We start from the raw sequence: 27,661 nt of genomic DNA, 5'->3' as shown, positions 1-27,661 counted from the left end.
AGTATTGAACTTGAGAGATATATTTCAACGTTTAAACTTTATTTATGGACTTGCTTTTTTATCTCAAAAAACAAACAACAGGGCTTCCCTGGTGGCGCAGTGGTTAAGAATCTGCCTGCCAATGCAGAGGACATGGGTTCAAGCCCTGGCCCGGGAAGATCCCACATGCCACAGAGCACCTAAGCCTGTGCACCACAACTACTGAGCCTGTGCTCTAGAGCCCATGAGCCACAACTGCTGAGCCTGCGTGCCACAACTACTGAAGCCCTTGTGCCTAGAGCCTGTGCTCTGCAACAAGAGAAGCCACCACAATGAGAAGCCCATGCACTGCAACAAAGAGCAGCCCCCACTCGCCGCAACTAGAGAAAGCCCGTGTGCAGCAACAAAGACCGAATGCAGCCAAAACCAAATAAAAAATAAAACAAAAAACAAAATTCATCCAGGTAAGTGATCCAAGTCCCATGTGGTATGAAATACCTTTCTCATATGGAATAGATGGTAGAAGAAGGTTCTCCATCTCAACACAGCATGTGCAGATGAAGGGTGCCACAATGGCAGGGAGGCTGTGTGCTGTGCTGGGGACTGAATCCCACCGCAAACTGTGAGGCCTCAGGCCAGACACACCTCTCAAATCATCAACCTGATGGGTTGGTTTCAAAGCCTCATTTTCTTTTTGTAAGTTTTAGTTTCAGTTATTTTTAAAAATAGACTATTTTTTTAAAAACGGTTAAAGAAAACTGAGCAGATAGTACACAGTTCCCATACATCCATCTCACAGCATAGTTTCACCTTTGTTCACTTGCATGTGTGTTAGTATTATATAACGTTTGCAGGTTTCTCTGTAGGATAAATGCCTAGATGTGGGACTGCTACGTCAAAGGGTAAATGTATCTGTAGTTTCGTGGATAATGCCAAATTGCCTTTCAGAGGATTGTACCACTGTGAACTCCCACCAGCCATGTGTGAGAACTGGAGCCCCTTTCAGCTCTAGCAGTTTTTATTCTGTCTTCTTCCCAGGACGCAGGCCCAAAGGCTAACTTTGTGGGGAGCTTTTCTAAGATATGGGCTCCGAAACTGGCCACAGCCAGCTGTGCCACATGCAGGAGAGCTCACATTAGACAGAAACAGCTTTCAGGCAGAACTTCCCGGCTCAAATGACAAAATTTGAATAAGGTGTGAAGGTGAGTTAATAGTATCCTAGCAGGCTTCCCTGGTGGTGCAGTGGTTGAGAATCTGCCTGCTAATGCAGGGGACACGGGTTCGAGCCCTGGTCTGGGAAGATCCCACATGCCGCGGAGCAACGAGGCCCGTGAGCCACAACTACTGAGCCTGCGCGTCTGGAGCCTGTGCTCCGCAACAAGAGAGGCCGCGATAGTGAGAGGCCCGCGCACCGCGATGAAGAGTGGCCCCCACTTGCCACTAGAGAAAGCCCTCGCACAGAAACGAAGACCCAACACAGCAAAAATTAATTAATAAACTCCTACCCCCAACATCTAAAAAACAAAAAGGTTTAAAAAAAATAGTATCCTAGCAGTGTTAATTTCCTGGTTATGTAAGATGTTAACATTTGGGGAAGCTGAGTGAAGAGTATTTGGAAATTCTTTGGACTATTTCTGCAGCTTTTTCGTAAGTCTGAAATGATTTTAAAATTAAGAGTTTAAAACTTTAAAAGGTATTTTGAAAAAGAGGGAAAAAATGCGTGTGTGCCTCCTGGAACTGTCAAAATGTACAAATAAGCTGAGAATAGAAACAGTTGTGGAGTAAGCACAGCCTTCATAAAAATCAGGGATTGAATTAAGGGCGGTCCTTCTCATAAGGGATGGATGGAGCCCTTCACCAGGTTGGGGAGACAGGAATGCTCAGTTTGGCCCCTGACCTCACCACCTGATGAGCTGCTTATCCACCCTGTGCCCAGAGTCCTCTCTGAAAAGACATCCCTTGCACCACAGAGGGCTGCTGTGAGGCTCCAGTGAGATGCAGGAGATGAAAGTAAACTGAGAGCTGCAAACGACGATACCTCTGGGAAGGGATTACCTGCAAAACCTGAGACAGGCCTCCATGAAAAAGATCACAAACACTTGCCTGCTGGTCCTAATATGGGTTTCAGTGGAAGCAGCTGGAAGTCTGTTTACAGTAATTGCTTTTTAAGCCCTTAAACGGTGGTCCTCCTCTGTTCAGTGGCCCCCACTCTGAGGTTCCATGCTCCTGAATGTCCAGTCCCTCCAGTTACATGGCTGTGCACCTCCTTGGGGCGCTAGAGTCATCGTTTGCTTTCTTCCTGATGCTTTCTGCCAAAGACAAGAATCCTGTTGCCTCTTGTTGCCTGAGCGCTGCCTCACAAGGCTAGTTTGATGTTTTAATTGCCTGCAAGAGTTTGTGTTAAAAGAAGATGCAGAGTAGTATTTAAGAACATGCTGGAAGAAGAACCAAGTCATCCCTAATTCCTCCCCTCTGAAGTGACTGTTTTCTCACCTTGTGTGTGGCAGCTGGGGGAGATCGACCACACAGGGGACTTTCCTCTTGCTCCTTGATAACGTGCTATCGACGCTTTTCCTTGTTGCCAAGTGACTGATGTACCTTCATTACTATGGATGGCTGCCTAGTACCCCATCCTGTGGTTGCCCTGTAACGCACCATGGCAATGGAGGTTACAGAGTTTAAGCCTTTTTCATCATGAGCCAATTTTGTTTTTAATGAGGGATCATTACTAGAACCTGTTACTCCGCTTACCTGATGGTTCTACATGGTGCCCTGAATCGCAAATCCCAAAAAACGCTTTTGGGATTGACAGACTCAAATAGGTTGTGACGGCCTCAGAAATTTTATTTGACCAGATCTTACTGGTTCAACTCATCTTAAGCCAGTTTTGGCCCATAGGTCTTAATGTTTGTGAAAAACAAGCCTGCAGGCTGTTCCCACCCTACTCCAAACTGGAGAAAAAAACAAATCAATGTAGTATAGAGAGCTGGATAGGAAGAGATTGTAGCTTCAGTGGCGTTGGGGCTGTGAAGGTGATAGGGATCGTCTGGGTCACCCTCACGGCACAGATGGGGAGACTGGGGCCAGGAGGTACTGTGAGTTGCCCAAGGCTCCGTCTGGGTTCCAGGAGGAGGCAGGGCTAGGACCATCAATCTGAAAGGTTCAGAGCCAGCGCCACAGCGCCGTGGTCTGAGCAGCCTTGGAGGGCCCTGCTGCATTCCAGCGGGGCCATGCAACTCTGACTCGCACCCGGGGCTGCCCTGAGCAGCAGGCGGGCGGGGGGACACTTACCAGCCAGGTCCCTCCTGCCAATGGCGACGAGGCCTTTGAAGAGCACTCTGCTGGGGTTCTCACTGGCTGTGACTGGTGCCCGTGCTCCCGGTAGCTCTCGGTGCCTGAGTATCACGAGGGGAGAAAGAGAGAGAGAAGGCGCCAACCCCGCCTACCTCACCAGAGCCAGGCCTGAGCACACCCCTTACCGCCACCAGAACATCAGACCCTCCTCTAAGCGCTAGCAGAACTCAGCCCATATATGGGGAGGGCATGGGAGGAAGGGGAGGAGCAGCCTCAGATGGGATGGGGGTGGAGTTTCGTGTCAGGGACACCTGGATCTCCCCAGTGCCAGGCTTTCCCCTGAGCATCCACCATCTATCCTATTGGTGTCACTGGGAAGAGAGAAAGAATTGGCATTCACTGTGGTACCACGATGCACACACAACTGTACAGTTCATCTCTCTGGCGGCTCACAATAACCTGTGACTTGCAAGCTAGCGGCCCTGTTCTTTCCCCCGAACCAGTGGTTCTCAGCCATAAGTGCTCACTGGAGACACCTGGGAGGCTTTAGCAAACACTGACACCTGGGTCCCCCTCCCCGTTCTGAGATTCCTAGTACTTGGGTCTGGGTGTGGCCTAGGCAACAGATCAGTGTTAAGCCTTCCCAGGTGATTACAATGTTTAGAAAATAAGTGCCCATGCTCTTCAGTGCTGGTGGTGGGGTTAGCTTGTTATTCAACTGTGACCAGGGCAGCTCTCCCAGCTAGGGACAGATGGGCTGGCTCAGCCATGGGGGCACAGCCATCAGGTCCAAGTCAGTCAGCCACTGCGTCCCTGATGTTCTGGTGTCCGTGGGCCTCCAGCAGGCACTTCCTCCTGGTGCTGCTCGTGATGTAGCAGTTTCATTTGACCCGTTTATTCACTACCCCTTGTCCCCAGCCCTGTAATTTACCAGTGCTCCTTTATCGTCTATGAAATCCGCATGGGTAATAGAGTTCACTTGTGGACTCCCCACTCTATTCCACTACCTGATTTGCCTATGTTTCTGTCAGGTATCTCTGTGTTAAATATTCTAGCTTTCTAACATTGAGTCTGGTTGAGTTAGACCCTCTTCGCTTTTTTCCTCCAGAATATTCATTTATATATTCCCTGTTTCTTCTTTCAGACGAACTGTAGAATCCTTTAGTCAAGTTTCAAAAACCTCCTATTTTGCTTTGATTAAAATTGGATCAAAGCTTTAATACGGGGAAAATCAATATCTACATGACACTTCTTTTAGCTGGAAATACAGAATGTCATTCTACTTACCCAAGTCTTCTTTTATAGTTCAAATAATTTGTATTGTCTTACTCATATGTCATTCATATTTCTTCTTAGAAACACACACTATTGTAAATGGAGTATATTTTTACATACATTTTTAATATATATTATATATTTTTTTAAAAAAATTTTTAATATATTTAAAATATACATTTTTACATATTTTTTTTTACATATACATACCTCTATATATTTTGCCCACTTATTGATGGTAGAGAGGAATACTATGGTGTTCGTGTATTTAATCATGTTTAGCCATTTCATTGAATTATTTTATTCTAAGAGTTTTTCCGTTGATTCTTCTGGACTTCCTGTGTGTGTGTGTGTGTGTGTGTGTGTGTGTGTGTGTGTGTGTGTATCTCATCTGAAATTAATAAATCTCTCTCTTCCTTTCCAGTATTTACACTCAATTTCTATTTCTGTCTCATGCCTTAATACCAGGGCCCGAATTTCCAAATAGATGTTAAATAATAGTGGCAACAGCAGCTCCTCTCCTTTTTACAGGGAGCACCTTTAGTTTCATGTGTGAATGATGGGTTTCAGCTCAAGCTGATTCGTGAAGAATGTGAAGTTCACAGGTCAATGTGGAGGGAGGGGCAGAGGGCCCAGTCTGTGTAAAGGCCTGGAGAGGGGAAGAGCACGTGATGTGTTGGAAGTGGCGTGTGGCTTGCTAAGGCTTTTCCCCCAGAAGCACAGAAAACTGAACACACCCCACGTGCCCCCACCCCTCCACCCGGTTGCTCTGGGGCACCAAGGCAAGGTGGTACCTGTCCACTGTTGCTCAATGGCGTGGACGTGGGCCTCGGTGAACTCCCAGCAATACGCCAGCTTCTTCCACTCGTGGGGCTGCAGGTACCTGGAGGCCAGTCACCACAGCACAGAGCGGAGCTGATGTGTTTCCTGCCGATGGTCCTGCTTAAAGGTCAAGCTCTTCCCAGAGGGGTCACAGAGGTCCCTGCATGACAGCTGGTCCTGTGGGGCAGATCCCAGAAGTGCAGCAGCTGTCTGGGGGAAATCCCTGCCAGGCTGTCCCTCGTGAGCCTGGACACAGAACTGGTGTCATCACAGGCCTGAGGCATAGTGTCCATTACTCTGGTTTCTGACTCTGTGCCTTGCTTTGAGTGTTGGAAACTGAGTTGCTTACACTGTTTCTTCATCCAGAATTCCTTTTCTCACCTCCCTGTCTCTCAATCCCATTGCCACAGTCAAAAGACCACCTGGGTGCCACCTCTTCCAGGAAGCCTTCCCATTTCTCTCTTTTCTTTGTGTTCATATAGCACGAGTGTCAGTAGAATGACTCAGCAGCTGTGGCTAAAACCAGGCAAGCCAAGAATCAGGCACGAACTAAACTTGCCAAATGACAACAAGTAGAGAAGGTCTGGATTACAGAATTCTTTCTATGCAAAGCAGGTGATAAAATGAGAGGTTACCAAAAATTATGTAATAACTTAAGTTAAACCCACAGAAGTATTACTCAGCCATAAAAAGAAACGAAATTGAGCTATTTGTAATGAGGTGGATGGACATAGAGTCTTGTCATACGGAGTGAGGTAAGTCAGAAAGAGAAAGACAAATACCATATGCTGACACATATATATGGAATTTAAGAAAAAAAAATGTCATGAAGAACCTAGGGGTAAAACAGGAATAAAGACACAGACCTACTAGAGAATGGACTTGAGGATATGGGGGGGGGAAGGGTAAGCTGTGACAAAGGGAAAGAGTGGCATGGACATATATACACTACCAAACGTAAGGTAGATAGCTAGTGGGAAGCAGCCACATAGCACAGGGAGATCAGCTCGGTGCTTTGTGACCACCTAGAGGGGTGGGATAGGGAGGGTGTGAGGGAGGGAGACGCGAGAGGGAAGAGAGGTGGGAACATATGTGTATGTATAACTGATTCACTTTGTTATAAAGCAGAAACTAGCACACCATTGTAAAGCAGTTATACTCCAATAAAGATGTTAAAAAAAAAAACCTGCTGTATAAAAAATAAATAAATAAAATTCAAAAATTAAAAAAAAAAAGCCACAAAAGCCCCTCGAAAGGATGTGGATGCAGATTTCTAGTTGTTAAAAAGCTCAGGTGACCACTGCAAAGTAAAGCAACTGTTACAGTGGAGGATTACTGGACGGAATGTCAATATTATGACATAGTATGAGTGTGTTTCGTGTTTATTAATTGCAATCATTTTTGCTTTTGTTGTGGTCATCCATTTACAATGCTTGGTGTCAGTTTATTTATCTCTTGTAAAAATAAAATACAGTGTGTGTGTGTGAAAAAAAAAAAGGTCAGGTGAGTTCTAGCATCTGTAGCTCTGAATCTTACATCCTGGTTAACTGTGTCTGGCCAGTCACCTGGGAGGTGACGACCTGGGAGCTTGGCTCTCTCCTTGGGTGGTAAAAACTGTTTCTTTCGAGCTGTGTTCTCAACTGCATCTTACATTGGGATCATCTGGGAGCTTTAAGAACCACAGAAGCTTGGCCCTTATCCCTTAGATTCTGATTGAATTGGTCTAGGGGTAGGAAGGAGGGATTTGTGATTCTAACTGCACCACTGCCTTAGTGTTGAAAACTTTTAAAGCCTGAGGTGGTTTAAAATTAAGCATAGAGATGAATCAGTTCATCAAACCGTTGGTATTAATATTTAGGAGTAATCTGTTGTATGTAAAGGGGTTGTAATATTTACGAGAATCCAGCACGTCAGTGAAAGAGAAAATCTTATGATTCCTATGGAAATTTATCAATTGATTGATTTCTGGACAGTGATTTTTTTGAGAAGTGTTAAGAGAAATTTACTAAATTTGTAAACAATATCAGAATGTTTATGATATTCGAGATTCACTTTATAGGTTTAATTTATTGGATTTAATGGGATAATTTAAGAATTTAGGAAGCATTTGAAGTGCTTGAAAAGAAAACCTATTATATTAAATTTATTCTTTCAGTTTAAAACCTTTAAGGTAGTTTAACTAAGCTTAAACATGGGACCAAACTTTAATCAAAAGGCTTCCTTGAAAGTGACTGTTTAAAATTTACTAGTTGTATAAATATAATAATAAGATTGTAAAAATACATTTAAAAGTTTGAGGAAAAGTAGGATTTAAATTTTGTAAACAATTTAGTATTAATTTCTAAAACTGAAATAAATGCAAAAATTTATTTTCTGTGTATAAAAGCAACCATTAAGGACAACAAAAAATCTCTCAACCCACCCCCATTTGCTGACATGAAGCTGTAAATGCAGGACCTTACAACTGCCACTCCTCTTTCCCAAATCCACAGCAGATATCACTAATCAATCGCAGCACACTTTCCTTCTGGGCTCAGAAAGTTGCCTGAATAGAACACCCCAAGCCACAATTCCAATCACCTGGAGCTGACAGTGAGCTGGAAACAATTTGCCATTTCTTTATTCATGCATGAATGCATTCATCCATCAACCAGGAGCTGCAGCAGGGTCTACTAGTATCTCCACACTGGCACGGACCTCAGTCAGCCTTATTTCACTGTGGTTTGGGTGTTCACCCATCTCTGGATGCCCTCAAAGAACCCTAGTGTTAGGTAAGGCAGGGATTATCACTCGCTTGGAAACTGAGGGGCCCCTGAATTGGTCAGGGCTGGGGTTCAAAACCAACTCCACCTGAAGCCATGGCCACTCCCTTTCCAACATGGAGAGACCAAGCACCGGGTCTCAGTACCTTCTCCCATCTGTAGAAGCAATCGGCTTTTATGATCATTTCCACCAGGCTGACATGGTTGATGTGGGTGGCCACTGGCAAGGTGGTTTTTCCTTGCTGCGGGTAAGAAGGGAGAAGGGAATCCAGAGTTCCTATAAGAGGGTATAGGGTGGCCTCTAGCACTGACTACAGACCCTCCTACCCAAAGAAAGTGGTTTCCAGCAGTCTACACTGGAGAGCAGAAGGGTTTTCTGGCAGTAATTCTGGGTGTGGAAAAGTCACAGGTAGAATAAGGCAATAATTCCAGCAACCACCTCTTGTGTTCTTCTAGAATAGGAGGACTTAAAGCTTATAAAACTCAGCCTGCATAAGTCTTCAAGGTCACCTGTGAGATAGATGTTACCAGCCTCATGTCTCAGATGAAACCAGAACCCAGAGAAGGGGCTTGGACTCCTGTGTCAAGTTTGCTGCCTCCCCTCAGGTTTCCAGCCCTTTGCTCCAGGCCTCTGGCAGAGTGCTGGCCTCCACCACCTCCAGGGACCTGCGGGGAGATGGGAAGCTCCTCTTCAAGCTTGGCCAGCTGCCCCGGGCCCCAGCTTCCCTCCCAGGAAGCCGGAAGCCCTTCCCAGGTCCAGCCTCAGGGCCTGTTCCCTGCCCCCATCTCTTTCCCACACCATCCCAAGGGCTGGGCCACGTGTGCAAGGACCCTTCCCCTCATGAGCCTGTGACCTCTTCAGCCTCATACTAAGCCTTCAGCTCTTCTCAAACTTCTGGCCACCTGAGGAGGTGGCCACCCCAGAAGCACCGTGACCCAGGAAGCTTCCCCCAACCCTGTTTCACACGTACGGAGTTGTGGGGTGGTGACATGCTATTCCTCTAGCTCTCTTCCCCTCTCCCCAGCAGATGACTCAAGGAGCTCAAAGTCTGATGTGGGCCATGAAACAGAAGACAAACATATCACAGGCAAGGACCAGGAGAGGGGTGGGCCAAGTGCTGAGGGACCTCAGAGGACACAGGGGAAGGTGATGGAGGGGCAGGAAGGCTTCCTGGAGGAGGTTGCCTTTGAGCTGATATATAACAGATGGGAAGCCTTGAACATTCTGGGAGCAGGAGGCATTTGCATCAGGATCTCTGGCAAAGAGGGAGTCATGAAAGCTTGCAAGGGAGGCTGGTTGTGAGCAGAGGTACCTTATCTCTCAGGTTTAAGTTAACCCCAGCAATGAGGAGAATACCCACTATGTCCTGCCAGGCGTGCTCGGCGGCAAGGTGAGGGGTGTCTACTGCCTCTGGAAAAGAAGCCAAGAGGACGGAGAGCAGAAAAGCATGTAGAGATGGTCTGTGGCTCAAAGCCAGGACAGGACCAAGGTGGGTACACTCCCAACTGGGCCTTAACAGAGTTTCTCTAAGAAGTTATGTGGGGCTTCCCCGGTGGCGCACTGGTTAAGAATCCACCTGCCAATGTAGGAGACACAGACAGGTTTGAGCCCTGGTCCAGGAAGATCCCACATGCTGCAGAGCAACTAAGCCCATGTGCCACAACTACTGAGCCTGTGCTCTAGAGCCCATGAGCCGCAACTACTGAAGCCCAGGTGCCTAGAGCCCATGCTCCCAACAAGAGAAGCCACCGCAATGAGAAGCCTGCGCACCACAACGAAGAGTAGCCCCCGCTTGGCACAACCAGAGAAAAGCCCACATGCAGCAACGAAGACCCAACGCAGTCAAAAATAAAAATAATAAAATAAATTTATATAAAAAAAAGAAGTTATGTGGGAGGGTAAACTGGATTTAATCATAAACATAATACTCAGCAAACTCAGTAAATAACAAAAAAGTAGAAAGAACAAAGAAAAAATACCACTCGCTATCCCACCTAAGTCAACCTTTGTTAACAGTCTTAGTACATTTCTTCTAGTATTTTCTTTAAGGCAGAATGTTTTTAGTTTTATGGTTTTACATATTTGAGATCATCCTGTATATACATTTTGCATCTGTATAACTTCCTGCATATTATAAACTCTATAAACACCATTTTTATATAACTCCATAAGAGCCTATCTATGCCTATACCATAATTTAACCGAGCACTTCTCTCTTATTAAGTATTTGGGGCCCTTTTTGAAATGAAAACTGATAGACTGCTACAACAAATATCTTGTTACATGAGCTCTTAATATATTTCTTGAGGCTCAATTCTCAGACATGCAAATACTGACCATTTCAAAGGTATATGTTATATTCTGTCAAATTGCTTTCCACCACTAGTGGTTGTGTGTGGCGGCCCTGAGGATTGTATGGTTGGGGGGTGGATTGTGGGGATGGGGATTTTAAAACGCTCCTGATTGATCACAACTTCAGGACTCAGAGGCCTCTTGTTATACAAGATTAACCCAGTCACCCCTGCCCTGGGAATTTTCCCTAAGGGGAAAAAAAAAAAATCAATGAAAGGAAAAGGTTGCATGTAGCAAAATGTTTACCACAGTGTTCTATACATCATGACAGAAACTTGGAAATACTCAAATGTTCAAAATAGAGGAATGGTTGATAAAATAATGCTACCTTCAACAAATATTCAAACAACTTTTGACAAGCTGAAAGAGCGATTCCTCAATTCTGGGCCAGGCTAGTAGACCACAGTTAAGCCCTGCTAACCTGGGAGGGTGCCCAGAGGCTCCATGGGGCCCAGATGGTTTCTGCAGCCACTTACATTGTCAACGGCGTCCAGGTCACTGCCGGTGTCGATAAGGAGCTGCACCAGGACGGGGAAGTTGTGCCTCACGGTGATGTGCACAGGAGAGGCGCCTGCTGGGGGCGGTGGAGAGGCACAGATCAGTTGATGGGTCCCTCCCAGGACTGCCCAGCTGCAGGCTGGTGCTAGAAGATGGGAGTTGGGAGGAGTACAGTAAGTTCCCTACGTACGAACCTTCAAGTTGCGAACTTTCAAAGATGCGAGCATGCGTGCGCGTGTCCGATCACATAAATTAATTCACGTCTGGCGTACATTGTCACATGCGTGCATCCTCTACTAGTCGTGCTTTTGTGTACTTTACTGTACAGTACTGTTGCTGTGCAACACGAGGAGCTTACTGATGAAGACCTGATGGAACTGGAGGCTCAGAGAAAGGACAAAGAGACACAAGAGGAAGAAGAGGTAACTGAAGAAACGAAGTGATTCACGACGCAGGAAATGGCAAGGGGATTTTCTTCATTTGAGGAGGCACTGTCAGTTGTTTTTTTTTTTTTTCATTTGACAACTTGTATCTTTTTTTTTTTTTTTTTTTTCGGTACGCGGGCCTCTCACTGTTGTGGCCTCTCCCGTTGCGGAGCACAGGCTCCGGACGTGCAGGCTCAGCGGCCATGGCTCACAGGCCCAGCCGCTCCACGGCATGTGGGATCTTCCCAGCCGGGGCACGAACCCGCGTCCCCTGTATCGGCAGGCGGACTCTCAACCACTGCGCCACCAGGGAAGCCCCACAGTTAGTTTTTGAGGCACAGGACCCGAACACAGAAAGGTACACGAAAGTTGCAGCAGCCGTTCAGAATGCAACCCAGTACTGCTATGTCATCTATGATGAGAAAAAAAGAGCTACTACCCAGACATCACTGAATCATTTTTTAAAGAGGGTAGATAGAATTGAATCCAGCAAGGAACCAGAACCTCTGCCGTCAAAGTCAGGCATGAGTGAAATTGCAGCTTGCCCTCCGTCTCTTATCGCTGACGATCCTTCAGCTCTACCATCTCCCACCTCCTCTCCCCTCTCCAGTCAGTGACTCTTCTTGCCTGTCCACTCAGTGCCAGCCCCTGTATGCCAGCTGTTGTACTGTACTACTGTACTTTTCAAGGTACTGTACTGTAAGATTTAAAATGTTTTATTTTGTGTGTTTGTTTTTTATGTATTATTTGTGTGAAAAGTATTATAAACATATTACAGTACAGTACTATATAGCCAATTGTGTTAGTTGGGTATCTAGGCAAACTTTGTTGGACTTATGAACAAACTGGACTTACAAATGTGCTCTCGGAACGGAACTGGTTCATGTGTAGGGGACTTACTGTATAGATAGTGCTTCTGAGTTTGGACCTTCTCACTTCTCGGATGACATGAGTGGCCTGAGGAATTTACAGCCCACAGCCTGAATCCCTTGGGCCACAATCGATCCTCATGGTGGGCGGGAGCCTGAAATCCCAAGTTTGAGAGCTTGCCATGCCAGGAACTCACTACGTGACTTTGGGCAAGTCATCTTCATCTGGCAAGTGATGCTTGCTGAGGTCCCTTCTAGCAACAGCACCTTAAGATTCTCTGCTATCTCATTTACTCCACACATGAACCTAGCAAGTATATAGGAATGGTATTCTTATTCGTACTTTCACCTTACAAATGAGAACACTTAATAAGTTCATAAAACTTACATGACACACCGAAGGACACGTAACTAACAGAGACCCTGTGTTACTGGACTTTCTACCCCCAGCATCTAGGTAGGTGCTCAACCACTATTTATGTATGAAATGAATGAATGAGAGAGCCAGCCGGGACCGGAACAGAGGTCTCACCCAAACCCAACATTTACCCAAGGCCTCACTCAAGGCTGGAGGATTCCATCTCCAGTGGTTCCCTGTGAGCACTGACTACATGACTAAGTGGAGATACTGCCACAGCAACCTTCTGTCTAGGTATATGGTGACACACATCTAGTAGAACAGTACAAAGCCAGAAAAATCAATGGGATAGATCTATACTTACTGTGGAAAAACACCCTCACATGTTGAGTACCAAAAGGTGACAGAACAGAACACGCACACATACAACAAAAATGCCCATGACTGCCATTACTAGTTTAGGCCAGAAAAAAACAGTTTACGGATATTGGAAAAGAAGATTTAAACTATATGATTACTTGTAGGCAACGTGACTGTATATCTACACAGGTCAAAATAGTTATTATACCCCCACCAAAAAAAAAAAAAAAAAACCTCTAGCAAAATCAATGAAAATCATATAGAAGATAAAAATACCAAAATCAGTAGCATTCCTGTATTGAATGCCCACAAGAAACGACATATTTTAAAAAGAGTCTATTTGCAATGACGGTCAAAATATATAAAGTACCTATGAAGAGTATAATTGGAAATGGCTATTACAAAGGCAAACAAAAACCATAGAACATCACTGAGGGATTCAAAAGAAGACATAAAGAAATGGCGAGACATGTTTATAGTGAAAAAATAAAATATTACAAAGATGACCATTTTCTCTTATATTATTTACAGGCTCATGTAATCCCAAACCCAAATAGCAATAAATGACAAAAAGTATTCTGAAACACATCTAGAAAAAAATTTAAAAACCTAGGTAAAACTACCACAGGATTTCAGCAGTGTCCTCAGATCATTGCTAGATAACTGTGAAATCAAAATCAGGCCAAAAGAAGGTCTCCTGTGAGAGTGAATGGGCAGACACTGGAAACTGGCTCAAGTGCACAACGCGGATGAGCTAGGAAACTCATCAGAGCTCTAATGGTGGCTCTCCAGGAAGCAGCAGGCCACGGAGATAAAATAACCAAAGAGGCTGGATATGGCCTCCATCATCCTGGAAATAGGTCTGTGGGAATGTGGTAGGAAAGGGGAGTGGAAAGAGAGCAAGTACTGCTTTTCATTGGTTTACATTTTATTTATAGAAACCTAAAGAACCAGAAAGAACAAAAGGTATCTGGTGAAAAGCCTTCTTCCCACCCTCAACACCCGTCTGCTCTGTTCTCCCCACTCCAATGGTAACATCTTACAAAGCCACAGTACAATATCCCAACCAGAACACTGACATTGATAATACCCACCATCTTACTCAGATGTCCCCAGTTTCACTTGTAGTCATTTGTATACATGTGTGTTCTATGTAATTTTATCACACGTGTAGGTTCGTGTATCCCTTACATAGTCAAGATGCAGCACAGTTCCATCACCATAAGGGTCCCTTGTGTAGTCCTTTTATAACCACACCCTCCTCCCTTCTCTGCCCCCCGCCCCCACCCCTAGCCCCCCGCCACCACTAATCTGTTCTCCATTTCTATGTTGAGAAGTGAGGTCCTGGGAGACTCGGCAGTGTATCCCCTGCCTCCCCACCTTCCATCCAGGCCCCACACGTACGTGATCAGCCACGTTAGTGCTTCCTCCTGCATGGACGAGGGCCCAGGTCATGTCCTCAGAGCCACCGAGGGCTGCGTAGTGGAAGCAGCTCTGCTTTTTCTAGAGGGAAACAGGCATCAATGCAGCATCCTAAGGACCCCTCACAGCAGGGTTTACAAAGCACTTTGAGGTTCATTATCCCATTCACAGCTCACAACCCCCATGGGACTATTATCCCCATTAAACCCTGAGGCAGGAGAAATCAATGACTTGCCTAGGCCTGGTGACTAGTAAAAGGAGTTCACTATGGTCTCTGGATTTTCCTCACCTCCAGTCACAGACTCCGGAACAAAGGCCAAAGCCTTCACAGTTCCTTAGCCAGTAAAGACACGTGGAGTATAGATGCTGAGGAGATGGTTTTCAAGGAGGGGGACCAATAAGATTTACCTGTACAGGGCAAATCCCACCCAGCATGTACTGTCCAGCTGGAGCTGGTCTAAGCACATCCACAGAGGAGCCTGGCAGGGCCAGAGGGAGGGCTTCCTCCTGGATGAGACTTCGTCTCAGGCAGGACCCACTAGGTAACCAACTGTCCCAGATTGCCTGGGACTGAATGTTCCCTGGATGTGAGACTTTGTTTTAAAATCAGGACAGTATGGGCAGACCAGGATGAGTTGGTCACCCTCCCAAAGTCGAGTCTGAGCAAGTTTACAGGGTGGGTGGGAATCCATCCACCTCCCCGTGGGAAATGCAATCACTTTGGGTTTGCCCCCTCCTCAGAGACCCTGCTGCACGACACTGCCAGAGGTGGGAGTGTCAGAATAGACCGTGGCCTCTGCCAGAAACCTCAAGTCAAGGCTGGAGCACGAGAGCCAGTGAGGTGGGCAGCTCCAAGCCACCAACGACCACCAGCTGGATCTAACCCCCTAAGTCTCTAAGCTCCTGTGCTGTTACTGCTGGGGAGGTGGCCATGGCATGACCTGTCTGTGCCCCCTCCCAGTGCCTAGTGCTGGGCACAGAGAAAGGGCCTTTCTGACTAAGGAGCAACACCTTGCTGATCGAAGTGAAACAGGAGTGAAGGGGGCAGGGCACAACCTTTAAAAGAATGACATATGGGCTTCCCTGGTGGCGCAGTGGTTGAGAGTCCGCCTGCCGATGCAGGGGACACGGGTTCGTGCCCCGGTCCGGGAGGATCCCGCATGCCGCGGAGTGGCTGGGCCCGTGAGCCATGGCCACTGAGCCTGCGCGTCCGGAGCCTGCGCTCCACAATGGGAGAGGCCACAACAGTGAGAGGCCCATGTACAGGAAAAAAAAAAAAAAAGAATGACATAGCCACAGTACATGATGAAAACTAATGAGAACCAACTAGGTCCAAGATGGCAGAAGATTCGACCTCCAGTAGACCTTGAGCCTCATTATATGCTCACTGTAATACCTTAGCATGCTAAATGACACACCCACCAGCGCCATGACAGTTCTGAGGCTAAAAAGTGGGCAGTGGCCCAATTTCTGGAAATCCCCACCCCTTCCTCAAAATAGTTGGAATAATCCTCCCACTCATTAGCCTATGAAATTACTCAGTCCATAAAAACTAACCACGCCATATTTTGAAGCCTCTTGCCTCTTGCCTTCCGAGATAGTCCACACTCTGTCTGTGGAGTGTGTTTCTCTCTAAATAAATCTGATTCTTACCTATCACTTCATCTCCAAATTCTTTTGCAATGAAGAAAGAACCTTAAATTCACCAGCAACAGAAGGACACGGCTGGTGCCCTGGGACAGCTACTTTCCCCCTCTTGGCTGTAATGTCCCCCGCTATGTCCCTGGGGTAGTAGTCTCCACACCTTCCAGGGGAGCAAATTAAATGTTTTGTGGTTTATAAAGCATTATTCACATTTAAGGGAATTTACGATTTATATTATTATTATATTTACATTTGCCATTTTTCTTTTTCTTTTCTTTTCTTTTTTTTTTCCGGCTGAGCTGCGCAGCTTGTCAATCTTAGTTCCCCGACTCGGCAGTGAAAGTGCAAAGTCCTAACCACTGAACCACCAGGGAATTCCCTTTGCTATTTTTTTTCTGAATGTCTCTTGTTTTTTTTTGTTCTGTTTCCCCTTGACTGCCTTCTTTTGTGTTAAATATTTTTAGCATATCATTTTCATTCCTCTGTTTTTAAACTATTTTTGCTATTATTTATATTATTCACTATTAATATTATTTTTGCTACATTATTGAAATTTAGAAAAAGAGAATTCCAGACTCTGCAGCTGTTCAACCAGCCAAGAAAGAGTATTTGTCACTGATCTAAAAATAAAAAGCAAAACAAAACAAAAACACCAACCTCCTACCTAAAGAAAGGCCACAACCCCCCTTTCAAGGACACAGAGAATTTCTAATGGCCAACTCATAGAGTGCAATGGTAAGGGAGAAAGAGGCCTGTCCCAGAGTCACACCCAGGCTCCAGCTCTAATTGCGGTGTGGGCCTCATGTTGCGGACACCCCACCCCTACCCCCGCTGGGCAAGGCAAATGTTTCAGGCCATGAACTCTGGAGTCAGGGGAATAGGCTTTTCAGACTCAGCTTTGCTTCTTACCAACTTGTGACCTGGGGAAGTCACTGAACCTCTCTCATCTGTAAAATGGGGGGAATTTTTCTGAGGTAATAATTATGAAAGGGCTTTGTGAACTGTCACGTGCCCAGCAATAAGACACTAATGGGTACTGAGCTCCTATTATGTCCCAGGCAATATGCTAGGTATTTAGCCTTCATAGCAATATAAAATAGTAAGTATATATCACCTCCAATTTATAGTTGAGAAACAAGGCTCAGAGAGATTAAGTAATTTGCCCAAAGTCACAGAGCTCAACAGCTGAGCCTGTTCCCTCACAGCCTTGTTCACACAATGTTCAGGAATCATCGTGGCTCCTACAGTTGACACAGTCACGTCTCTGCAGGCAGCCGAGGGCACACACCAGTCGTGAGGAGGCCCGGCTACCTGGGTGAGGGCGTTCGCGCTACTCCCGGCCCCGAGGAGGAGTTGCACACAGTCGGGGTGGATCCCTTCAGCAGCTGCGTGCAGGGCAGTCAGACCTTCCTGAAACACGGGGGAGTGGTGTGAGGCTGGCAGGAGGCTGAGGCCAGAGCCCAAGACCGGAGGACACCCCTTCTGCCAGGGCTCCAGGGCTCTTTGAGCTCTCCCCTCTCTGCTACTGCAGACATGACCTGGTGATCTGTGGTTCCCTGAGCCCCGCCCCTGATTCTTACCTTGAGGGGCATATGGTGCATTCACTCCCTCCGCCACAGCTCTGCTCATGTTCTCCTTGCCCTCCAAGCCCCCTCATCCCCGCTCTGTCTATTCCCTCCTACTCCATCCTGGCCACAGTGACCTCTCCCTTCTTTGAACGCACACTGTGCGTATGACTGCTCCGTGATCCCTCAGGCCTGGTGCCCCTCCGAGCCTGGAGTTTTGTGCTCCTGCTCATCTTTTCCTTATAGGCTGTTTGAGAACACGTCCTCGCTCCTGGCTTCAGAGCCCCTACCAGGGGAAACCAGGCTGCACCATGGGCTGCGGGCTCCTGGAAGGCAGGGGGCAAGCTAGTGTCACACATCTCTGCATCCTCCAGGTGGTGACTCACCACATTCCTCTCCTCCAGGTCCAGCCTGATGTCCATAAGCTGCTGCAGCACGGCCAGGTGGCCCCAGCGGGCGGCCGGGTGAAGGGCTGTGTTCCCCTCCTGCAGGGAGAAGGGCTCCTGAGGGGTCAGTGGAATCACAGACCCTTGCAGGCCCTGGGGACCCGCTGGAGCTGAGATCCAGAGAGGGGAGACATGTCCAGGGTTATAGAGCAAGTTGGTGACGAGCTGCAGCCCTGCACGCTGGGCCAATGCCACCCTGCTCTGAGAACTGTGCCAAAAACTACCAAAAACCAGGGGCACTTTCAAGGGCCAAGTTCTGGTCTCTTTTCGTACACTTTAAGACGGACATATTACTTAAAAAAAAATTTTTTTTAAATCCCTATTTTTCCATGCTCCAGTCTAAAGCCAGTCCCAACTCAGTGACCCCGGATGCATCCCCTCTCTCTGCTCAGGCTACAGCCCCAGAGACTCTCCTTGTGCTCAGGCTGTGCCCAGCAGCCACACGGCCCAATCGCTCGCCTCCTGTGCCTTTGCTCAAGATGTCAGCTTCTCATTGAATAGTGCAGCCCACCGTGACCACAATACTGAAAACCACAACTCCCACCTCCTGTTCTCCTGATCCCCTTACCCTGCTCCACTTTTCCTGTCCCCCCATAGCACCGACCACCTAACACCCTCTACAATCCACTTGTATACTATGCTTGTTGTTTATTGGCTGGAAATAAGCATCACAAGGGCAAGGATTTTTGTCCATTTTGTTCACTGAAATTTCCCCAAGTGCCTAGAATAGGGCCTGGGCACGTGACAGACACTCAGTAGATATTTGTTCAATGATAATACATAACGTGATGGAGAGCTTGACCTGTGTCTCCTGGAACTCGAGAACCAGAGGATTGGGAGCAGCCTCACCCTTGAGAAGTCTAAAGGTGACAGTGACAGAGCCAAGAGAGGTGGCTCCACTGGGCGGGCAAAGGGCACAGTGTTCTTTGTGTTGGAAGTGGTCCTACAGAGGGCAGCCTATCTGGGATCGTCTTTAAAGGGAACTTGCTGCAGGAGGGTAAGGGGCTCCAGGGAAGAAGAGGCAGCTGGACATGGCCAGCCCAAGAAAAGGTATGTCCCTACAGAGGAACCACAGATGGGGGACCAGGACAAGGACCCTGGAGGGACCCACAAAAGCACCCAGAAGGGAGGACCCAGCTTCAGCCATGTATCATGCCCACAAGGCCATGGGGACGATCGAGCTGAACCAGTGCTTTCCTCTGCCCTGGCCTGTCTCAGTACCTTCCCTGTGTGTTTAGGCACAGATATCTATAAAAGGCCCAATGAGGATGTGAACACATACAGAAGCCAAAGCAGTACTTAAAGTAGTTAAAAATATACCCCGCCCCCATGATAGATAAACACACACACATAAACAGCTATAACTATCTTACAGGGTCAAGGAGGAAACATCTACATTTCCTTTATGATCATCATTATATTATATTAATAAATAAAATTAAGTTTAAAAAATCCCCTCAACAGCTTTTTTCGGCTCTTCTCCCACCCGCTCCGTGGTCGGCTCGCCACAGCAGGCAAGGGTCAGGCTGTGGGCGGTGTAGCCACAGTCTGAAGTCTCTGTGTTCAAAGAGACCGGAAGGAAGTGTGTGAACATTGGGGTTTGGCACGTGCCCCCAGTTAGCAGAGCTGTGGAAACAGGACAGGGCTTCCCTCTTCCTTCTGGATTATAAATATCTACTTCCTACCCTTTGAAGCTGCAGATGGCATGGACCCCCTGCCCAGGGTCCTCACACTCTGCCCAGGCAGGACAGGGGGCTGGGTGGAAGGAGGCCTTGGCCTTGGGCCTGGCCTCTCCCCTCCACCCGTGGGGACATCCAGCCTCTCCACCTCTGTGGGGCCCTGTCAGCCTCTCCTTGACATTTCCGGAGGAATTAATCACTCTCTCCAGGCTCTCAATGCCTCCCTACCACAGCACCTGCAGCGTGAGGTATGTTGTCATCTGTTCTGACAGGTCTGTCCCCCTACACGGGCTGGCGGGTCCTAGCACGAGTCAGGCCTTCAGTGGCCCAAAGCCTTGAAAAGCGTGCTGTGCCCTCTCCCCAAATGAAATTCAAAATGAAAACATTCCTCATTGGAAAATACAACAATTAACAGGGACATGTAATTTTAAAAGCTTCTTCCTAGCATTTCTGATTGCAAGATTCTGGGTGAGTTCACCAAAGCTGAACTTTTCTTGCTTTCTAGTTTGGTGCTTCTGCTCTCTTGGGGCCCTGAGTACATCATTTTTTTTTTTTTTTCGCCTCCTGGGTAGATGTGTCCTGGTGAGGGTCATTCTTTACCCCTGTCCGTACTCCCAGTTCCTGGCTCAGGGCCTGGCACAGAGCACAACCTGCTCTGCCCATGTTTCTGAAATGAAGGAAATCAGCCTGATCTGAATCTCAGAACCTAACTTAGCCTTTTCATCCTGAAAGGCTGAGTGTGGGTGGACAGATTTGGTGCAGACCCCCAGGGCTCAGGGCCGCAGGAGGCAGCCTGATGAAGGAGGAGCACAGCGGGGCATCAGGATGCTGGCTCCAAACCCAGCTCGACCTTTGTCTTGCTGTGTGACCTTGGCTACAGTATCCCCTTCTCTGGGCCTGAGCTTCCACATCTGTAAAACGAGAAGGTTGAACTGGCCCTTGATCTAAGATCCTGTGATTCATTGGTCTGTGAGCTCTGTCACTAGCTTTGTAAACAGAACTCCTTGTATCCTAGCCAAGCATATTAATCAGAAAATTAACAGTGGAATTCTTCCCTTTGTTGGAAGCACTGTTTAGAATTTGCTGCAACACATCTGCCTAATGATTCGCAATGGTCCATTGATACAAGTCATTTGTAGGGTAGTCCCCTTGGGTCCCAACCCCTCATCTATTCTCAGATAGGTGAATTCCTGCTTATAAGCTCTCCACCCTGAATGAACTGCTCCCTCCTCAGCGGTCTCATCCTACTTTTGCCATAATCATAGTAGATTACTAAAACACAAAGAAAGCAAATAACCAGCAGGCATGTGGCTATCGTCCCCCAACTCCTCCCCATTCCCCCCAGCAACAGACATCCCCAGTGGAATCACAGCCCCACTCAAACCCACTCCAGGCATCACTACCAACCAATCAGATTTGCCATCCTGGCTCCCCACAATGGCTCACAGCTCTCTCCTAGGACTGTGGTTGAATTCCTTGATTAAGAAACTGTGTCTTGGGCATCTTTGTGCTCTTCACCCATAGCACACGGCTGGCCCATAGTGTGTGCCCAAAAAATGCCTGCTGCATGAGCATCAGACACACGCTGGTCTTTGGGCCACCAGCCCCTCTAGCACGCTGCAGTTGGCAGTAGACACAGGTGAGCTGCCCGTGACCACCCAGGTCAGGAGCCCAGAGCCCGGCCCTCCCCCTGGGACCCATGGTTACAGTACCTTGTCTTTGACACTGTGGTCACAGCCAGAGCCCACAAGGAAGTCCAGAGAATCCAGCTGCCCGTGCTCTGCAGCCCGATGAAATGCTGTACTTCCCAGCTGGCGGGGGAGGAGAAGAAAGTGAATCTTCCTCGCCCTGCCCACCTGGCCTCAGTTTCCCAACCACACTGGGCTTGCAGTGCTCCAGACACTCTCCCCCACCTTGCCTTATACACCCTGCCTGGAAAGCCCAGACCGTCTTCCCAACAAGACCCCACTTGGTGGGTCCCTCCCCCACTGAAATCCTCCTGTGGCTCCTGAATAAAGGACCCATTTCTGAGGCTGCGGGTTGAGATCTCTATGAAGGCCCTTAACAACCTCTCAGGGCTTCATTCCCAAGATTCTAACCCATCTGAACTCACACACCAAAAGCCCTTTTCCTCTAAAGCTCTAGCAATTGTCTCTCCTCCATCTGGAATGCCCCTTGCTTTCTAATCTTACTGATGAAATCTATTCATTTACCAAATTCCACCTCCTCCAGGAAGCAGAAAGCACTGTCTCCCTTCTCTAACCTGTCTAGTCCATATCAGAGTCTCTCTGAGGGAACTGACCATGTGCTGCTGGCGTCCTGCTCATTTGTGCCTAATGCCCCTTCTAGACCAGCAACTCCCTGAGGTGGGGTCCAGTTTGCACTACCCATGGCTCAAGGGATGCACTCAAGGAATGTACAGGAGAGGCCCCAGGAATCCCAAGCCCGATGGGAAGGACACACAGCCTTGAGGCCACACTCACCTTGTCAGCGTGGTCCAGGGCCACGTCCTCCAGGTCCTCTGTTATGAACGCCAGCACTGGCACATGGCCTTTTGGGGCTGCGCAGTGCAGTAAGGTCAGGCTGTCCTGGAAACAAGCCCAGGGTGGTCCCTGCAGTCTGCGAAGGGAGGCCTTGCTCACACACTGGCTGTCTCCCAGACAATGAGTGTTTGTGATCAGAACAGCTTTCCAAAGGAAACCACACTGAAAATGGGGATAGGCCCCTGGGACATCCACAGGACCCACTTAGCCTCACGGGGGCTGGTGGGACTCAGGATGCCAGAGTTCAAATCCCAGCTCCAGCATTTATCAGCTCTGGGGTCTTCGGCAAGTTACCTATACCTCTGTGAGCGCCCATTTCCTCATAGGTCAAGTTAGGATAATACAGGCTTATTGTGCTTCGCTTTATTGAAGGTCTCTTAGCCCCAGAAGCAATATTTAAGTGAGGGAGGTTTGCAGATCCTATGTTTATAGTCCAGAGCTTCTACCCTGGCCTTGCATTACAGCTAGATTATTTGGAGTACTTTTCTAAATAGACTGTAACCATCAATGGGTCATAAAAATCAATGGAACAGTCTTCTACATCTTGACAGTGGTTTGGGTTACAGAGGAGTAGCACTTGTCAAATTTCAGTGTGTAGGGACTTCCCTGGTGGTGTAGTGGATAAGACTCCACACTCCCAATGCAGGGGGCCTAGATTCCATCCCTGGTCAGGGAGCTAGATCCCACATGCACGCCGCAACTAAGAGTTCACATGCCACAACTAAGGAGCTGGCAAGCTGCAGCTAAAATGAGGAGCCCTGGAGCTGCAACTAAGGAGCCCACAAGCCACAACTAAGACCTGGTGCAACCAAATAAAAAATAAATAAATAAATAAATATTTTTTTAAAGACTCAGCTTGGGCTTCCCTGGTGGCGCAGTGGTTGAGAGTCCGCCTACCGATGCAGGGGACGTGGGTTCGTGCCCTGGTCCGGGAAGATCCCACATGCCGCAGAGCGGCTAGGCCCGTTAGCCATGGCTGCTGAGCCTGCGCGTCCGGACCCTGTGCTCCGCAATGGGAGAGGCCACAACAGTGAGACCACAAAAAAAACACAAAAAACAGTGTGTACCGCAAAAAAAAAAAAAAAAAAAGACTCAGCTTGTATTTCATTGTATACAAAGAATTTGAACTCTAGTTAATGATACGCATGCTGACATATTTAGGGGGAAATACATTGATGTCTGCATTTATTTTGAAATACATCCAAAATCTACAAAGAACTCTAAAAACTCATCAATAAGAAATTACCCCAATTAAAAAATAATCTGCACACAAAAGAAGATATATGGAATGACAAATAAGCACATGAAAAAATATATGACATCATTAGTCATTATTGAAATGCAAATTAAAACGACAAAGAGTTTCTAACAATAGAGTATGGAAAGGGAAAAATGCTAACATTCCAGTGGAGAAACCTGGCCGACACCTCTTTAACCAAGTGATCAAGCTTGATATTATGATTTATAATAAGAAATATATATTCGGTCTTTGTCCTGGCTCCTGGCACAGAGCTCCTAAAACCCTAGGAATCTCCTAAATGGTAACAGTGATAAAGGTGTCTTTTATGATGTTAACGAGGTGACTTGAAGCCCCTAAGTAAATAAAGGATGGGGGGCTGGTTGCCAGGGGAACCAACAGTGATTAGAGGGTTGGAACTTCCAGTCCCACCTCCTCACCTCTGAGGAGAGGAGAGGGAATGGAGGTTCAGTCAATGACCAAGGGCTGAGAATTTAATCTATCAAGTCTATGTAATGAAGCCTCCATTAAAACCCCAAAAGGACAGGGCTTGGAGAACTTCCAGGTTGGTGAATCAGATCACATCCATGTGCCGGGTCCCAAACTCCGTGGGGACACAAGCACCTGCGTTCAGGACCTTGCCCTATGCATCTCTTCATCTGGCCATTGATGATTCATATCCTTAATATCCTTCGTAATAAACCAGAAATATAGTAAGTAAACCGGTTACCTGAGTTCTGAGAGCCGCTCTAGCAATTAACCGAACCTGGGGAGGGGGTCGTGGGAACTTCTGATTTACAGGCAATTATATAGCTAGGCAACCACCTGGGCTTGTGATTGACATCCAAAGCGTGGGCAGTCTTGTAGGACTGAACCCTTAACCGGCAGAATCTGACACTATCTCCAAGTAGTGTCAGAAGTGAGTTAAATTTGTGGACTCCTGGTCAGTGTCCACGGGGAACTGAGTTAACTGCTTGGTGATCTGGAAAAAACACACATCGGAATTGGTGTCAGAACTGGATCAAGAGAACATCACCAGTGACGAATCACAATGGTATCACATGCCCCCTGATAGGAGGTAATGAGAAGGGCATTTGACCTGTGGGGTCTTCTTCCCCAAATTCCATAACCCCAATCTAATCATGAGAAAAACATCAGACAAAACCAAATTGAAGGATATTCTACAAAATACTTGACCAGTACTCTTCAAAAGTGGCAAGGTCATGAAAAACAGGATGGACTGAGAAACTGTCCCAAGATCAAGCAACAGGACTGTGCTACTCTTCACATCAAGAGGAGGAATCCGATATTTTCCTCCCCCTGAAACGAGGCTGACCCTGTGATGGGCTTTGACCAGTAGAATGCGGTAGAAATAATATCTCAAGAAACCTTGCTACTTCTACTCTTGCTCTTTTGATGTCCTGGGGCTGTCACAGAAGGAAGTCTCCATGAATGTCAGCTACCACCTGGAGACACTGGCCACACCATCCGCGACGTTCCCTCTTCCTGCAGAGGCCCCAGACATGTGCTGACCTCATAAGTGAGCCCAGGCAAGGCCGGAGGAACTGACCAGCCAATGATATTATGAAAAATCATAAGTCAATGTTACTTTAAGCCACTACATTTTAGAGTAGTTTGTTACCAAAAACAGAAAACTAATATGGAGTGGACCTGCTTAACTAGAAGATCCACTACTCAGAGCCCTGCCCTCCACACACACTTAAGACCTCACCTCCCTCATTCTAGAACACTGAGGCTCATTCTGTGTTGATAGCAAATTTCATCGCAACAGCTACTGGATTCTGCAAGACCGCTGAGACTCTCTCTAAGGCTAAGCCAGACAGGCAGGACTGGACAGGAGGGCCCTCAGCTTGAAACTGGGCTTGGATCCCACACTCTGGGCTTGGATCCTGTGGCCCATAGCCTAGGGGTATCCTTCACTGAGAGCTGTCAGACATTTCTACCACTGCCAACAAGATCCTAACAATGGTATAGGGCAGACCTCCTGTGTGCCATGGTCCTTTTTGGTGTCTGGTGAACACCCATCTATTATCTCACAGTTCTGGAGGTCAAAAGTCTAAAATGGGCTGGGAGGACTGCTTCTCTTCTGGAGTTTCTAGGAGAATCCATTTCCTGGCCTTTCCAGCTTCTAGAGGCTACCTGCATTCCTTGGCTTGTGGGTCACATTACTCCAACCTCTGCTTCCTTCAATCACATCTCCTTCTCTGACTCTCCTGCCTCCCTCCTTCTTTCCCCTAAAAGGACATGTGGGCACATGTGGATAATCCAGAATAGTCTCCCCATCTCAAGGTCCTTAACTTAATCACATCAGAAAAATTCCTTTTGCCATGTTAGGTTCTAGAGTTCACAGGTTCTAGGGATAGGGATATGGACATATTGGGGCGGACAGTATTCTGCCTACCAGAAAAGAAAAACAATGATATTGAAATAGAATTATCAAAATATTAAAACCCAAATTTTTTATCTAGTAGCATATATGCTTTATTGATCCATTAAACAACAAGATCTAGTGAAAGGTCTAATAACTACCGCCATGATTTCAAAGTAATGATATGAGCGTAAACAGTATTTTGAGATAACTGCAAAAACTGTAATGTGATATGAAAAGAGCTACATTTTGTCTTAGAGACAATGTCACAGGTATATTAATTCTACCTGCATTCATCATGGAAAGAAATGCTAAAATTTTAAGCAGAGGGCAGTTTAAAAAAAGAAAAAGGTCCTTGTTTTCCCTTCAAAGTTCATGGATCCCCAAATTCTGTCTCTCTAAGGACCAAGGTTGAGAACTCCTGGCTGAAGGTATTTGGCCCAGAAATGTTTGCATTTTCATAAGGGCCACCAACCCCCTAAAAGTTGAGACACCAGTTCAGGGATTCTGGGCACTCTTGACTCCCTGGGGCTCTCCTCCCTCAAACCATAGCACACACCAGTGAGCAACGGGGGACTGCCAGGGTCGCTAACGTGCCAGGCACTGGGCCAGGTACTTTAGACACAGCACTGCAGTTACTTCTGCCTCAGCTCAGAGACGGGTACTAGCACTCTTATTTCCAAATGGGAAAAGTGAGGCTCAGGGTGGTAAAATAATTTGCCCAAGGTCCCAGAGTTTGGTAAATGGTGCTTGGCTCCTTCTACCTGGCCATACTGACCGCAAGGGAGCTGGAGCCCCGTGGGAGGGAGAAGGCCCTACCTCCTTCTCATTTAATCTTCTGAGGGTGTTTCTTTAATTCCCCTTTGTGAACAAGAGGCTGGCCAGAGGACTGGGGACTGTCTCAACATCACAGAGTGGTAAAGAGTAGGGGGATCAGAAGCCAGGGGCTTTCAATGCTGATGAAAGAGGCATCCCCAGGCCCTTCTCCCAGCCCCAGTGGAAGTAGTGAGGGTCTCAGCTTCACAAGGCTGAGCTCAGCTGGGGTTTCAGGACGCTTCTCAGAGGGTCGAGGCAAGCTGGGGCAGGCAGAGGCACATGAGGGGACAGAGGGGGCAGTGATGGGGACAGGCAGCAGAGGTGGGGGCAGCCCTGTGCAGCAGGAGGTAGAGAGCGGGCAAGTGGGCTGCCAGCTGAGGCCTTACCTTGTTCTTACAGTGGATCTTGGCCCCGGAGTTGACCAGGATCTGGAGGATCCGTAAGTGACTGAACCAGGCAGACAGGAGAAGCGCATTCATCCCAAACTTGGGGAGAGGACATGGCTGGGGGTGGGGGTGGGGGGTGGAGGGAGGAGACTATGAGGGGGCGTGGCTGTGCCACCTGGGCCCAAGTGTGCTTTGCACAATCGTGTAACCATAAGGGACCTTAAGTGCCACCCAGGCCGGGGAGCTCTGGGCCTTAGGAATTTAGAGTCCAGGAAATTGTTTTAAACAGAGGCTGATATACTATTGCAAACATTTCCCCCCCTCCAGTTTTACTGACAAATAATTGACATACATCACAGTATAAGTTTAAGGCACACAGCATGATCGTTTGATTTACATATATTGTGAAATGATCACCACAGTAGGTTCAGCTAACAGCCATCTTCTCACATAGATACAATAAAAAGAAAGAAAAGAAAAAAGGGAAAAAGATTTTCTCCCTGTGATAACTCTGAGGATTTACTCTCCCACCAACGGCA

At 47.3% G+C, this 27,661-nt stretch overlaps 1 protein-coding gene across 1 annotated transcript; it reads right to left on the bottom strand.

Moving 5' to 3' along the window:
- Positions 1–27,215, bottom strand: ANKDD1A (ankyrin repeat and death domain containing 1A). The gene is given in 13 exon segments (XM_067750413.1): positions 1–2,288; positions 3,271–3,342; positions 3,345–3,374; positions 5,343–5,547; positions 8,279–8,374; positions 9,446–9,541; positions 10,962–11,056; positions 14,396–14,498; positions 17,373–17,471; positions 18,013–18,111; positions 21,464–21,562; positions 22,235–22,339; positions 27,123–27,215. Coding segments are annotated over 13 exon segments (1,254 nt in total). The 3' UTR covers positions 1–2,226.
- Positions 27,216–27,661: the final 446 nt, after the last annotated feature.

The sequence above is a fragment of the Pseudorca crassidens genome, chromosome 1 (assembly GCF_039906515.1).
Source record: "Pseudorca crassidens isolate mPseCra1 chromosome 1, mPseCra1.hap1, whole genome shotgun sequence".
NCBI classification, from domain to species: Eukaryota; Metazoa; Chordata; class Mammalia; order Artiodactyla; family Delphinidae; genus Pseudorca; species Pseudorca crassidens.
This window is presented reverse-complemented; position numbering and strand designations above follow the sequence as displayed.